Here is a 16,086-nt window from a genome sequence, read left to right on the forward strand (position 1 = left end):
CTTGGGCTTTGCATGCAAGGTTCCCACGCATGGTACAGTGTTTGATTAACTTACTTACTCCCGGTTAGTCTTCTACTACTTCATCTGAAGGAGATGTTAGCTAGTTCAGCTTATGCAATGCTTCCCTTTACATCAAGATCACTTAAAAGAATGGGGGGAGGGGAGACGGGGGGGATGGTCTGAAACTCTTAACATTTGATGCATGGCCTGTCAAATGTGGTCCATTGTCAGGATCATAAGGGGAAACCTCTCAGAGGGCCAATAGATTGGATTTCTCTCTCTCTCTCTCTCAAGAGCCAACCTTGGCAACTTTAAGATTTGTGGATTTCAACTCCCAGAATTCCCCAGCCAGTCATGCTTGGGAAAATTGTATGCAAAACCTGTGCTGGCTGGGGAATTCTGGAAGTTGAAGTCCGCAGATCTTAAAGCTGCCAAGGTTGGATACCCCTGCTATAAAGTATATAGTACTAAAAGCTATAATGTGATTTTCAAAAGCTGATACGGTATAAAGGATAAAATAATGGAACTGACAGAATTCGAGAGGCCTTGCTCCAATTACCTTTTGTTTCTCGTGATGAATCTCCTCTATCATTCAACAGAAAGGTGTGGTCCTAGATAAGAAGGAAGAAAAAGGGTTTTAGATATTAACCAACACTTTCAAAAGGCCATTTTTTATGAGAACCCTTTCAAGCTGTAAGACAAACCAGGCTGGCAATCCAGCTTTACAAAGCAATGCTTCTAAAGACATGCAAACTCTGGGTCCTGCATCAGACAGAAAAATCTTTACAGAGATTTTGTTTTGTATTAACACCAAATGTTTCCCTTATAGTCAATTTAAATCGACAGTAGATTATTTATATTGCTTGGTCAATCAAGCCAGCATTAGTCCCTTGAGTTTGTCACTCAAGAAGTGCGTATTCAACAGCTTCCTTTATACAAACACAACTACTTTGCCTACATTGATTATTATAATTTGGGCTCCCCCCCTTCTTCTTTTAAAAACAAAAAACAAAAGAAAGTGATTGGAAGCTATAAGCGAGTTACCTTGGGCTTATTCGGATGTGCTTTGACTGCACTGACAGGTGATGAGCTCCCAAAGATATTGTGTGTTTTCCCTCCAGGTGGGTTTATAAATTGCCGGGATGCATTCGGTTTATGATCCTCAAAAATGCCGCTGTCCTTCCCACCTGCAAGACAACAATAAGTGAGGAAGTTGCTCAGGAACTGCTCTTCCTCTCTGAGTCTCCAGGGCAGAAGGAAACAAGCCGTGAACCCTAAGGCTGGCTAGGATGTGGAGGCCCTTCGGGAACCAGACATGCTTGCACAGCTTTGGATAAAGGTTTCCTTTCTGAGATCCTGCTGATTTTCCTTTCTGCTTAATATCCCTTTATTAAGTTCAAACCTTTATTGTCAGAGTACAACATGTGTACAATGAGATTGGCTGAGCCTCCCTTCATGAACGCCCCGCCAACACAATATAACTCACAGTGAATTATAGTCTTTGACCAGCATTACAAATACCCCCCCCCCAAATGTTACAGAAAATCCTTTCTTGAAGAAATGATCATGTAAAAATAACACGTCTAACCCAAAGATTTGCACCCATGTATGAGGAACACAATGCCTCAGTGGCTAAGACACTGAGCTTGTCAATCAGAAAGGTCAGCAGTTTGCCGGTCTGAATCCCTAGCGCCACATAACAGAGTGAGCTCCCGTTACTTGTCCCAGCTTCTGCCAACCTAGCAGTTCGAAAGCATGTAAAAAATGCAAGTAGAAAAATAGCGACCACTTGGGTGGGAAAGGAACAGCGTTCCTCCGTGCGCCTTCGGTGTTTAGTCAGGACCACATGACCACAGAGACATCTTCGGACAGCACTGACCCTTTGGCTTTGTAACAGAGATGAGTACCGCCCCCTAGAATCAGAAATGAGAACCTTTGCCTTTACCTTATGGCTCAATAAATGTGTTTTGCAATCTAGAATGTAAATGTTAACATCCTTTAAAAATTCATGTAATGTACCTATATCTGTACCTAACCCTTAATTTCTGAAATAATTGTATAAATAAATTACAACTATTACATTTTATAAGTTGCATACATAAAGAGAAAGCATGTCTTGAGATACCCTAAAAGGCCCCCCAAGAAAGACCTCAATTTACAACAGTTCATTTAGTGACCGTTCAAAGTTAGAAAGGCACTGAAAAAAGTGACTTATGACTGTTTTTTACACTTAGGACCATCGCAGCATCCCCATTGTCAAGTGATCAAAATTCAGATGCTTGGCAAGTGGTTTGTATTTATGACAGTTGCAGTGTCCTGGGGGTCACGGGATCCCCTTTTGCAACCTTCTGACAAGCAAAGTCAATGTGGGGGAGCCTGATTCACTTAACAACCACGTTGCTAACTTAATAAATGCAATGATTCACTTAACAACTGTGGCGAGAAGGGGGAAAAACTCAACAAGTGTTTCACTTAGCAACATAAATTTTGGGCTCAAGTGTGGTCATAACTCAAGGACTCCCTGCAGGCAAGAATTTCTATCTCCGTAGAGACACAAGCACAAATTCTCGGAGGAAAAGGACTCTCTCCTTCCTAATAATCTTTGAAGGATGTAGAAAGCGGCAAATAAAAAGTTAATGTAGAAGAAAGGGACTGCCATGTCAAACAGATATAATGCCAAATTACTCCAGGTAAATCTATCTTATTCCATTTGCCAATGAAGCTATCATAATTGCAACCAGGAATGTCCGCACACAAAAAAATGTGGGAGCTTCGACCGCCTGGTTGTGGTTACAATCTTGTCTTTACTCCTTCCTTGCTACATGTACCAGCAACTCCAAAGTATTAACATTTAGGCATTTTTTTTAAAAAAAAACTTCCACCTTATACATGTTCCCAAGAATGTGATCAGAGTTGTTTAAACATTGTAAGAAGCTGTTGTTACAAAAGAACAAGATGTTGTTACAGAACAAGTTGTTTACTTGTTTCAAAATCTCACTCACAAGTCAACTTGCAAAACACTTCACATGCATACTGATAAACTTGTTCTTTTTATGAGTATTAAACTCTGAAATTGTCAGCAATCTAAATTACGTCAGGTAGTGAATGACGGGTGTTCTGTTGAAAGCAGGACAATGGCTGGGACTATATAATCCATTCACTGCAAATGGAATCTCACAGATGAGTACAGAATGATTTGTATAAAATAGTTAAGAATATTTAGTCAAAAGTAGCTTAAAGCAGTGACCATGATAATAATAAATAGCCATAGCACTTTTACACCGCTTCATAGTGCTTTGCAGCCCTCTCTAAGCGGTTTACAGAGTCAGCCTCTTGCCCCCAACAATCTGGGTACTCATTTAACCCACCTTGAAGGATGGAAAGCTGAGTCAACCTTGAGCCATTCAGGATCAAACTCCTAGCAGTGAGCAGAATCAGCCTGCAATATTGCATTCTAACCACTGCACCACCACGGCTCTTTGAATGATAAATGTTAGTTACCTGGTTTCATGGATGAACTTATCAAACCTGTCGCTCCCATTCTCAGTATTTTCAAGAAGAGTATGGTTCTCACCTGGGGGATGGGTTCTCTTTGGGAAGTTCATAGGTTCTTCAGCCGCTGCAAATATGTTAGAGGTCATTTTCTGTGACTTGGAAGAGGACACTTCTGCACTTCCAAAGAGGTCACTGGAGAGTCCACCTGGTGGCTGCAGCACCCTGTTTTGCAGGAGATGATCAACAATCAACCATGACTGTAAAAGATAGTCCATACAAAGAAGTAAAGCGCTATGGTTCAGATAGCACACTGGCTTCCATTTGATATAATTCTGTGAATTGTGGGATCATTTCATTTGGAAACCAAGGTTTGGGGCACGGAATGATGTACAAACTCGGTCAGCATCTGAATAATCAAGATTCTTCTTTATCTGGAAATCTTCAATTCATTTAAAATATTTCTTTTGAAGGAAGTAGCAACAAGAGTTTCTTGGAGCCTGCGATACTTAACTATTTTCAAAATTAACATCTATTTAAATCCATGTGAAGAATTATGATTAAAGTATCAGATTGTACAGGACTGGCAAATAATGTTTTAGTGCAGACCTTTCCTATGAGAACTGTATGTACACTTCCTCCCCCCTACACACACACACACCAAAGGGATTGTTGCAAAGTAGGATCAACAATTGCCTTGGTTCTTCTTGCTGGCAATTTTCCTTTCCTTTCGGTTGCTGGGTGAGGCTACAGCCACACCCAATCCCAAACTGAGGAAGACTGAACGCTGAGCTCAATTATTTATCCCTCTGCAACTTGTTCACACCCTTTCATGAATGTGTGTGAGAACTACAGTATTTGAATACCGATGAGGAGATACACTTTTAAAAAGAAGATTATAGATTTGTATTATTGCCTAGCATAATAACTGCTCTTTATTGTTCTCTGAAGGGTTAAACCAGGGGATATCGAACTTTGGCAACTTTTAAGACTTGTGGACTTCAACTCCCCAAATTCCCCATCCAACATTCCAGGAGTTGAAGTCCACAAGTCTTGCCAAGGTTGGAACAACTCTGGATTAAACTAATTTAGTAGTGCATTTTATATCTTGAACTGTTAAAGTCTATTAGTCTAATCAACTCTCTCCACATTGATGGGCCCCAAATGTTCTGAAAAATTTGTCCAAAATTTTTTCTACCATCATTTAACAATTTTGGTAGTTTGTGGTTTGAGGTGGACTCACTGACACTAACAAGGGACATTTTTTTAAAAAAAGAAAGCAAGTTTGAAGTTGGCCATTAGAAAGAGATACGGCTCATCATCAGCAACAAATGCAAATACTACAAAAAATTATTAACCTTTATCCCCAGCACACATTGTTAAGACTGATGCAGTCAATGGAGGCTCACTGTCAAAGTAAAAATCAACTTGCCTACAAAGTTAACAGGCTGCATCATTTAAGGACACATATTTGGTGGTAAGCAGACCCCCCAAAGGATTACAGTGCTTGACAATACAGTGTAAAAAGCAAGGATATCTAAAACTGACTAATGCAATTCAGAAATATGTTCAGCAATCTCAGTGACAGTCAGTTAAGAGACTATGATCTAAAAAGGAAGGGAGATAAGGTGTTTCACTGGTAATACCACTTGGCAAAGGGATGGTAAAAATGCAGTTATAATCCATTGCAGATACTATTATAACCCACGCCAGATGTTTACCATGCTTTATTTCATAAAGCAAATTTCCATTGCAATCAAACTGATTGGATAAGAAAAAGAACTGAAGATAATAATTCCACCGCAGAATTACAGCTATTTTCTTTCAACATGCCAGAGTGGAAAAGAGCCTGAAGTGATATATCTGCATCCAAAGGAAATTATAGAAGTAGCCCAATCGTTCAGACACGATTTGGCATTACTTCACACAATTTACATGCAAACTGTATTTTCACAGGCAGCTCATTTATCTCAAATTTAATTTTAAAAATAAATGTAATTGCTATTTCCAGAGCTCATCCCATGCTCTAGCCCTGAGGTATCCAGCCCAGGCAACTTTAAGATTTGTGGACTTTAACTCCCAAAACTCCCCAGCCAAGGAATTCTGGGAACTGGAAGTTCAAAAGTCTTAAAGCTGCCAAGATTGGACACCAGGGCTTTAAGCCTGATGCCTGGGGGAAAAAACAAGAGATTCAGGAGTTTGTTAAAGATCAACAAGGTCAGGATCATGTGAATTGGAAGCGGATTGTCGTTTCATTGCCTGGAGGCTAAAAAACAATTCCTGAAAGATGGTTCCTGCTTATCCAGACCATTGTGTACTTTGCCTGCTCCTCTTGTCAAATGTGCAGAGAGGGGGACATTTGCCCCACAGGAAGGATTCCACAATCTGGGCTCCCCTTAGGCAGCAGCTACATTAGCGATAAATTGGCAGATGGAGACCTTGACCAATGGGGATTCTGCCCAGGTTTGGCTCCTATGCCATTTATGGCCTTTTCAGGAAAATAACACCCTAGCCACACACTCTCATCACTCCGAAAGCTACTTGGAAGTGATGCTATAAAATGCAATGGCTTACGAACAGGTATTATCCATTTCACATAACCTCAATGCTGCTCCAAAGCCACAGACTTCTAAATACAGTTCTATGTTCTAGCTTTCTTCCAGAGCCCTCTATGACATAAACTGCCTGCAGGACCATCAGTATAAGGCCAGCCTAGACGATGGGGGCGGGGTATTGAGCTCCCACCCACCAATTCAACATAAGAGAGGAAACCGGCTTTGCTTTTATGATGTTCCATTATGGCTCACTTTTATCTCCAGAGATCCAAATAATCATTGTTACATGCTGGAAGGCAGTTTACATGGACTTTTTAAAAAAAGATTTCGATACCAGAGTTAAAGTAATGCTCTGGCACAAGGGGAGAGTTATGTTTTGTGGTGTTTAACTGTTGCTTTCATGTACTTCATGTGTTGAAAACCACTCCCAATTGTTTAAGGCTAGTGGTCTAAACCACTAGCCCCAATAAATACAATATTTGTTGTTTTAAGTTATGACAGATATAATTTTTTAAAAAAGGATTGAATTCCAACTTTTATCCTGAATTACTGTTTCAGTTAAAAAAAAGCCCTCCGCACATGGCCTGATAGAGCAGTTCCTTGGCAGTTTTAGAGAAAAGATGTTATGCCTCAGGCAAGACACGAAACTGCAGAGATGCAGAACTACAGCAAAGATCTCCCGTCTCACAACCCACACCCACTTTGTAACAAAGCAAGCAAATGCAGTTGTGCCTTCTTGGAATTTCATACCAGACAACATGGTTGGGTGGCACCTGATTTCCCTTTGGCAATCAAAAATTTATGCTGGAGTATTGCAATTCCAAAACTAGCAATCAGGTAGAGGATTCAAAAGAACAACAACCAAACCCCTCTCCCTCATTTGAAATCCTACTCAGATTCATTTTCATAATCCCGCAAGGCAAAGGCAGCTGCTGCTCAACATGTGCCCATTAAAAAGTTGTTTCTGGCACAAGCAGAATATTATTCTAACCACATAGCCAGATTCAAGGGAAATTGCTACATGTCTATCCAATTCCAGAAATATTGTTTAGCAGATTGTACAAACCCTGAAAACTCCTGAAAGCAAACACCAGCAATAAAATCCTGGAACATAACAACCAGTGTTACAACCGAGACAAATCGATTTTGCAGCAGAGCATTTTTTACAATTTGAGAAGATAATCTCAAGGTTAGTTCTAGTTCCGTTTTAAGCACAAAAGTCGGCTGGGTGACTTTGAGCCTGTCACGCTGTCTCGACCCAACCCATCAAACAGGGTTGCTATGGGGAAAACAGGAAGAGGAAGGAATCCTATGTACCTTGGCTGCCTTGAGTTACTTATAACTGGCCAGAATCACTTAGGTAAGAGAGGTGAAGTAGAAATGTAATAAATGAAATAAAAATAAGAATCCAACAAATAAACGAACTGGGCTGGATACCTTAAATAAATAATCACTTAGTTAAGCAAGACTGGGCACCTTCTGGCCAGAACATTCTGCACGGAATGTTTCCCACCAGCAGAATAACAAAGTTGGAAGGGACCTTGGAGGTCTTCTAGACCTACCCCACTGCTCAAGCAGGAGACCCTATACCATTCTAGACAAGTGGCTGTCCAGTCTCTTGTTAAAAACCTCAAATGGAGCAGCCAAAACTTCGGAAGGCAAGCTGTTCCACTGGTTAATCTCACTATCAGTAAATTTCTCCTTAGTTCCAGGTTGCTTTTCTCTTTGGTTAGTTTCCATCCATTGCTTCTTGTTCTGCCTTCAGGTGCTTTGGAAAACAGGTTAAACCCCATCATGTCACTCCTGGTCCTTTTCACTAAACTAGACAAACCCAGTTCTTGCGACCAGTCCTTTTTATCCTCCAGTCCCCTAATCGTCTTTGTTGCTCCTTCTCTGCACTCTTGCCTGAGTCTCGACATCTTTTTTTTATATCGGGGCAACCTAAACTGGATGCAATGATTCCAAGTGTGGTCTTACCAAGACATTATAAACACCCTAAGATTAGATAATAGAAGATAGAGATAGGTAGGTAGGTAGATAAAGAGGTAAGTAGGTAGACATATAATGTTATATGTATGTTATATATAATATATATTAGAGAGGGGGTAGGGAGGGAGGGGGGTAGGGAGGTATATTAGATAAATAGGTAGGTAGGTAGAGATATAGGTAGAGATAGATAGATATAGACAGATAGATAGCTAGGTAAAGAGATAGATGATAGATAGACAGACAGACAGATAGATAGATAGAGGGGGGGTAGGGAGGTAGATATAGAGATATATAGAGAGAGGTAGGCAGAGATATAGAGAGGTAGGTAGGTAGTGATATAGAGATAGATAAAAAGATAGAGAGGGGGATAGGGAGGTAGATAGAGATATAGATAAGATTAGATAAATATTTTATATTATATATTTTGCTCCGGACAAGGCAGACACAATAACTTGCCGGCCACCCCACCCTTCGTCTTGTAGGGTTGCTTTTTTGGGGGTGGGGAGGCGGCGGCAGAAGGGAGACGACCCCTGCCTCGATTTCCTCCAGGACCCCCGCAAAGGACAGAACTGCCCCTCATCCCCCCCACCCTAGACCAGGGGCTCCAGCCGGCTGGTCGACACTCTCCTCCCCGCTCCCGAGGCGAGGGGAGTCGCCTCTCCGCTGCCGGCCTCAAGAGAGGGAGGTGCGGGGGTGTGGACGCCGCCCGAGGCGGGGATTCACCCTCCCAGACCCAAACCAGGGAGTTTCCACGAGAAAAGCCGCGCCTCGTGGAATCCGGTGCGCGGGCAGCTTGCAAGGACACGCGGGGGCGGTGGGGGGGAAAGGATGGGTCGGGGTAGTAGTCTCAAGGCTGGGGATGCTGGGCTTTGTAGTCCCCTCCCCACAAGCGTAAGCTGAGGGGAAAAAAAAAAACCCATCCCGGCCGCCTCACCTGGAGCTGGGTCTGGCTGTGTCGGACTCGGGCCCTTGGAACATGGTGGCCGGCAAAGCGAGCGAGCGAGCGAACGAGCGACGGCCGACAAAGCTTCCTCCGTTGCCCGCCCAGCCGCGAGAATCACCTCAGCCTCTCGCTCTCCCTCTCTCTCTCTCTCTCTCCCGCGCGGACGCTCGACCCCGCCCTTCGAAGGCCATTGGCCAAGGGCGGTGCCGTTCCATCGGGCCTCGACCAATCGCGGAGGGAAGGCCCACCCTTCCCCCCCCCCGCTTCCCCCTAAGAGCGCGAGACGGGGACGCGGGTTTGAGGGATTGAGGTGGCGGGAGCCGAAAGGGGCGGGGCGTCTGCTCTTAGGAAAGGGGCCGGTGCGTGGGTGGGTGGGCGCGCTCCAAGGAAACCGAGCGCTCTCATTGGATGACGGGAGAAGAACAGAAGGAAATGACTCGGAAGTTTTTTTGTTTTTTTTAATTTAAAGGGACGCCCCCACGTGTTTCCTAAACGCTCTTTTAATCTGGTTCCATAGAATGACAGAGTTGGAAGGGACCTTGAAGGTCATATAGTCCAACCTCTGCTCAAGCAGGAGAGTCTATTCCAAATATTAGCCTCTACCTAAGATCGAACTCAGGAAGAAGCCGAGTTCACCTAAACATAAATTTCGACTGCGCCAAAACCTAACCGGAGGTGAACTCTTGATAAAGGCCAATATGAATAAACGCAGTCATCGGGTCTTTTTAACCTTGTTTTGAGTTTAGGGTCGTGTGAATGCGGCCATCCGTTAGAAGGAGGGATCTAAAAAGGGTAGTCACTTTGGCTTAACTAGTATTGGGAAAACGATTGATCTTTCTTGGCAGAGGTAAACTGATTTAATCGCTGACAAGTCCAGAGATTTATTTGATCTGTGCCAGGCTTGGGTTGTTCCCGATGAAACGTGGCGTGCACAATTCATGCAGGGTGTTTCTGTGTCGTCCGGTGTGATTGTGTAGTTGTTTACTGGTACTAACCAAATCATTTGTTTGCATTATTTTTATTTTTATAAAATTATTTTATTGAATTATTTGGCATAATTTGATAAAAGTATACAGGTAGACCTCGGCTTACAACAGTTCATTCAGTTACATGATGAAAAAGTGACTTATGACCATTTTTCACACTTATGACCACTGTAGCATCCCCATGGTCATGTGATTTACACTTGGATGCTTGACAACTTACATTTGACAGTTGCGGTGTCCTGGGGTCATGTGATCGCCTGTGACCTTCTGACAAGCAGTCAAGGAAACCAGGTTGACTTAACAACCGTGTTATTAAACAGCTGCAGATTCACTTAACAAATGTGGCAAGTATAGTTGTAATATGGGGCAAAACTCACTTAACAAATTTTGTCACTTAACGATATAAATTTCAGACTCAATGTGGTCATAAGTTGAGGGCCACCTGTAGGTTAGTTATGTTGTACTTGGTTGGTTGTGTGAACACAATGGATGGTGTGTTGATCAGACCAATATCAGCTTCAAGTTCACTCATAATAAAACTCACCAGATTAGTAATTTGTATTTTAGAATCATTCTAACAGCCAGATGGGTGGAGGGATGTTTTAAAAAAAAGCCACAATGTTATCACTTTCTTGACTTTTTGTGACTGGGTGTTTTGTCTGTTCTGTATCTAGCTTGGGCATCCTTCTCATATCTGGAAAACAAACCCATTGTTTCATTTCAAGGATGAGGATGTGAGACATTGATCTACAATTTAAAGCATCACCCAGTTATGTTGCTTGCTTAGTAGAGTTGGTAGTTGTTGTTGGGCGACACCTTAGAGGGCTGTATGTTCCAGCAAACTGTTCATTTCTAGATGTGTGAACACATTTATTACTAGAATTCTTGACAATGGCTACATTGGCTAGGGCAGGGATACCCAACCTTGGAAACTTTTAAGACTTGTGGACTTCAATTCCCAGAAATTTCTGGGAATTGAAGCCCAAACATCTTAAAGTTGCCAAAGTCAGACACTTCCTGGGATAGGGAATTCTGGAAGTTAAAAATCTGGGAGTTAAAAATCTACAAATCCTGCTGAGAGGCCAGATTTGAGAAGGATGATCTGCAACATTCAAAGCTGAGTAGTGTTGTTCAAAAGTCAGTGGCATTCATTCATTCGGGGCTACTTTTAGTTATGGGTAGCAGCAAAACGAATTCATCGCTTTTTGGGGCGGGGGAGGGGGGTCATTAAAATAATTCCCATAGAATGCAGGCACTCATCAAAACAAGAAACAAAAGGGCTGCATATTAATGCTTCAAATGTTAAAATGTTCCAGGGCATTTCTATACCCAATTTCATCCAATGTAATGGAACATTGTTTTTTCACAGAGCCTCAAAGAAATTCCCAATAGCTTCTAATGCCTCTGAATTCTAACTACTGTATAGGAAACTTGGAGAAGAAAAAATGATGATCAAATATCTAACTCAGACACACAAATTAGACCAAGGATTAGTAAGTGTTTATGGACAATCATAAAAACAACTTTACAACTTGAATTGGAAATTGAAAACAGAGGAAGTTAACTTTTGTATATTATATTAAATACCCCGAACACCTTTTTTTTTCTCCAAAAATCGATAAAGAATAAATAATATAATTTACAATATGGTACAAAAAATAATCAGTTAAGGACAGGCATTCTTGCTTTATACAGACGCTATATATATGCATATTATCTGAAAAACAAATTCACATTTTAAAACGAGACAAAAAACTTTTTTTAAAAGATGATATGGCTTAACTATTATTAAAAGAAACAGCAACATCGTCCACTGCCAAATGCACAAGCTCAAAAGCCAGGTGTCACATTTTGGCAACTAGTGATAACTCATTGCTGTAGTGCTTGCAAATATTTTCATTATTTAGCATTTACAGGTCCACAAGGAAAGCTTTAAAAAGGGCTGGGTTAGCTCCAAAAAAAAAGTGCTGTTTCTTCCCTACAAATTCAGCTGTCTTCTCTGTGTAAGCGTATGTGTTCTGAGAGTTTATATATGTGTATTTAAAAACAATCCCAAACCCCAAATGCAATGCTAAAAAAAAAACCCGCACCACTGGTCAAGTCAAAGACAAGCCATCCTTATGGGTATAATTGAAATCAAGCTGGCTAAGAAAGCATAAAGTTAACAATCAAAGAGAGGGTTACATAATGCCAGTCTAGAACACCTTTGTTTAAAAAAAGAAAAAAAAGTGGGATAATTAGGACGCAGTTCATAGGGACGAACGTTGTGTAGCAAAAACTCACCATAAACTGCATATCCCAGTTGGATCAAAACTGAAAATAAAGTCAACGCTTGAATGATTGGTCAATTTCAATGCAATGCAACTACTGTCCAATCCAGGCACTCAAAATTGGGCAGATACCATGCCTAACCCACATTCTTAAACCTTTACATGGGAACAAACGTTGCCAATTCCTAGTGCCCTGTCTGGTAGGTGTATGAGAAAAGCTTATATCCACTGCATACATTCTCTTTTGTAAATACATGCATCAACCTGTCCCATCTGACTGCAAAAAAAAAAAAAAAAAGGAACATTTTGACACCAAGAGCTTTTTGGAAATCAAACACACAAACGAAAACCAGGCGATCCACAAGAGCTTTTCCTTTCAATCCCTCAAGCCCGAAATAAAGGCAAGATGACCCCCCTTAGAAGCAGCCATGCCTGCAAATCGCCTAGAGGTTGCACAGAAGTTCTTCGTCATGAATTTGATATTCTTCTGGATCGAAAAGGGCTAGGGGAACATCTCAGAATTGTCTCCTGCACTTATCCAACCAGGGTATCTCTCTCTTTGTAAGGCCAGTGGCTTCCCAAGGAAAAAAAAAATCACTTAGATAAATAAGCACTGGAGTAAAATGGCTGGAGTTGATGTCACTGGAATTTTCCTTTCAATTTGTAGTCCTCAAAGCAGAGCTGCGCTTGCTCTTGACTTCAGATGTTAACATGCAAGACATAAACGGCCACTAAAGAAACAAGAAAGGTGACAAGTTTTTTCGAAAGGAAGTTCAGAGTTGTTTGCAGAGGATTTCAGAAGTACTAAAGCTGATATGTAGATACTGCTTTAAAACGGTCAAGCACTGGGAAAGGAGCTGCTTTTGCAAATGTTTGCTTACTTCTCGTTGTTTCAGGCAACAAAACAATATTAAAAAGTTGCTGAGCTTATGTCTAGCCATAATAGCTTTTACAACATCCTATGTTTTCATGGATGGAGAAAGCTGGTGGCCAGAGGGACACTCACCATCATACCTTCCACTGCAAGGTAGGTGAATAACTCAGACAGACATGAAACGAAGGGCTCCATAAACTTGAGTTTAAAATAATCTATGTCAAATAGCCCAATAGTTAAGAGGAAAGAATTCCTAAAAAATCAACATACAAGCTTTAAATCACAGCGCAAGCTGCAGGACGATCAGTGGAAGATTCAGCCTATGTTGCTTTATTTGAACAAAACGTGCTGAATAGAACATTTTTTTTCTATAAGACACAGAACTGCAAAGAGATGAAGGATACCGAGGATAAAAATAGATTGTATCAGACAAGAGTCTGGAAGAAACTGCACCTGAGTGCAAGAAGAGGATTCTGGCAGTGTGGGATCTATGCTAAATTGCTAAAACGCCTCCTAAATCACAGATGCTGCCTGGAGGCATCTGGATTTCATGCACATCCACTATTCCCTCTTGATGGTAAAAGGAGGGAATCTCTACGACTGCCAGAAGAACTCTGCGGACTGCTATTATGTCCCTTGATGTCACAACTGTGCAGAATATTTTGGCCTGAAATTAAAAGAATGCATTTAGCTATCAGTTATGGCGAAATAATTGTTAGTGCTACTACTTTTGAAGGAGCAGTGATCTCAGATGATTAGGTTAGAGGTATATATGATCTCAGCGGTTTTCCATTCAGCTTATTCAGAATCTGAATTTAATGGAGGGCGGGTGGACTCAGTCACAAACACCATGGAAGTTAGGAGAGGCCATCCAGTTCTGTGGCAAAGGCAGAGGGGAAGAAACTTGGGAGGGATGCTAAAAGAGGGTCAGAGATAAATCCCAGGGACAGAGGCGCCTCTCCTGATCGGCACCAATTTTTGGTCCTTTCAACATCCGTTTGGGCAAAAGCAACCGAGACCTTGTGGACCAAGCCCGAAGTCACGTTGCCTGTCAAACGTCTGAAGAAAAATGAGACACCCGCAGGACAGGTTTGCAAAGAGCGGCTGCTTGCAGGTAAATAGCGTTTCCTAAGGGAATGATGTTTAGAAATGCTCGCTTGTGGGAGACGAACAACTAAAGGGACTGTATAGTGTGGAATAATCAGTAAAGAAGAGGGATTAGATGGTTCTTTGATGGCCGCAAAAATAAAGCGATGGCTGCCTGCTCTTCAAGCTCTGAAGGCTAAGACGCCAACAACTGCAGACCTCCAGAAGGGCATTTTATGACCATAGATGGGAGGGAGAGAGACCCCGGTGTAAAACTGCTATTTGCCTTAAGGACCTACAAGAAGTAGGGAATTTTACCCATTCCTTTCATCTTGCAGGACGTGATCAAAACGTTTCTCAACTGCAACTGGAAATGTTTGTAAGAGAATTGCTCTCCAAAATGCTAGCAACCAAGAATCAAAGGGGCTCTTAAAAAAGGCAAAGTGTCAAGCTTGACTCCTGATATTTAAAGAGAGATAAACATGATTTCTGCGAAGGCAACCAAATGGAAGGGCATTATCACGATCTTCTTTGGGAAGTGTCCTGACATCCCTGTCTAGTCTATGGCCCTGATTTTGCTAAGAGGCCTCTCACCTGATAACATCCAGGAACCCCCTGAGCTGCAGACTAGAATTGGGAAGTCAGAAATTCATCCCCCCACCCAAAAGACAAGGGAAACCACTTGTACTGTTGCCAAAGAGACTACAAGGACATTTCCGTGGTTGTCACCAATGATTGTGCTCATCTCAAAGGAATTTGACTTTGAACATATCTAGAAGACCCCTGAGGAGTCTTCTGTATAAGATGTGCGGACTCAGGGTGGGATTCAACCGGTGTTACTACCGATTAGGTGATTATGTTTTGTGTTTTTAAAGGTGGAACAGGAACAGTGTTTTTCTTCCCCTCCTTGTGTCCTGTTGGAATGTTAATGAATATAAAGAAAGGATGAAAGAATTCTGTTTAAAAGCCTTGTGGAATTCAGCTGCTGTTGTGACGAGGAAAGTGCCAGGAATACCAGCTCTCAACTGACTTGCCAACAAGACCACGATGACAGACCAGGAGAGGAAGTTCTAAAAAAAGGAAAATTTAATAAAAACACACCACCATTTACCCCCCGCAACTTTCAGCTTATTTGTGGATACCCCGACAACATCTAAAGGATGTAGTTTTGTGGGACTTCTTGCTCAGGCCTTAAAACCTGGAGCTGCCTTGTAAACTTTGCTTTAAACTTTACACATGTCACTTCCTATAATACTGCTCCACACTGTCTTGTTCCCAGCCTATTGCAGTTTCCAAGAACCGTAGAAGGTTGAAGAGAAAACCTCTCTCTTCTTCTCAGGCGTGCTCCCGCCAGGACAATGAATTTTTTTTAAAAAAAAAAAAATTAACCCCCCCCCCCAATCCGCTGCATAGCTATGACGTCATTCCTCCATGTTATGGCCAATTCACCGGCACCCACCAGCCCGCTGGTGGGATGTGTTCACTGAGAGAGGTCGCCAATAGGGGGGCCGCCACTCCCTCCGTCAAAGAGAATCTCTCGGCGGCTCGGCTCGGGGATCGAGAGCTCCTGGGCAAGGTCGTTGAACCGAGATATGTAATCAATGCTGTTCTCGTTCATCATGCAGGCCAACTGGGAATCTACCACCTGCAAACATAAAGGGAAGGGGGAAGAAAAGAGAGGATTGGCTTCTCAGTCTTGTAGCTTTCTTCTGACCTTAGCGGAGTTTGGAATATGCTCAAAGACACCACTAGTTCTCATGCAACTTTACTAGCCGTTATCTGAACAATATTTGAGAGGGTGGGGAGGGAAGGATTGCTAGGGGTGGAGCAGCGATGCAAAATATCAGGTCTGTGGGTTTTGTTTGTCTGTCTATGCCTCCTTCCTTCCTTC

At 42.1% G+C, this 16,086-nt stretch overlaps 2 protein-coding genes across 4 annotated transcripts in view; both read right to left on the reverse strand.

Annotated features, from left to right (window-relative positions):
• The window catches only part of JPT2 (Jupiter microtubule associated homolog 2), a 13,770-nt gene extending 4,642 nt beyond the window's left edge, over nucleotides 1-9,128 (reverse strand). The window contains exons 1-4 of the mRNA XM_026704207.2: nucleotides 8,971-9,128; nucleotides 3,575-3,717; nucleotides 1,045-1,187; nucleotides 560-611 (exon numbers count right to left, since the gene is read on the reverse strand). Of these exons, the coding sequence (XP_026559992.1) occupies nucleotides 560-611; nucleotides 1,045-1,187; nucleotides 3,575-3,717; nucleotides 8,971-9,014 (382 nt within the window). The 5' untranslated portion in view covers nucleotides 9,015-9,128. The remainder of the gene's footprint in view (nucleotides 1-559; nucleotides 612-1,044; nucleotides 1,188-3,574; nucleotides 3,718-8,970) is intronic.
• A 2,315-nt stretch (nucleotides 9,129-11,443) lies between these two features.
• The window catches only part of CRAMP1 (cramped chromatin regulator 1), a 41,511-nt gene continuing 36,868 nt past the window's right edge, over nucleotides 11,444-16,086 (reverse strand). For all 3 annotated transcript variants that reach the window (XM_026704206.2, XM_087912405.1, XM_026704205.2), the window contains exon 21: nucleotides 11,444-15,840. In XM_026704206.2, coding sequence (XP_026559991.1) covers nucleotides 15,676-15,840 — 165 coding nt within the window. In that variant the 3' untranslated portion in view covers nucleotides 11,444-15,675. The remainder of the gene's footprint in view (nucleotides 15,841-16,086) is intronic.

Source organism: Pseudonaja textilis, chromosome 14 (genome assembly GCF_049901715.1).
Source record: "Pseudonaja textilis isolate UNSWEBS1 chromosome 14, rPseTex1.2, whole genome shotgun sequence".
Classification (NCBI taxonomy): Eukaryota; Metazoa; Chordata; class Lepidosauria; order Squamata; family Elapidae; genus Pseudonaja; species Pseudonaja textilis.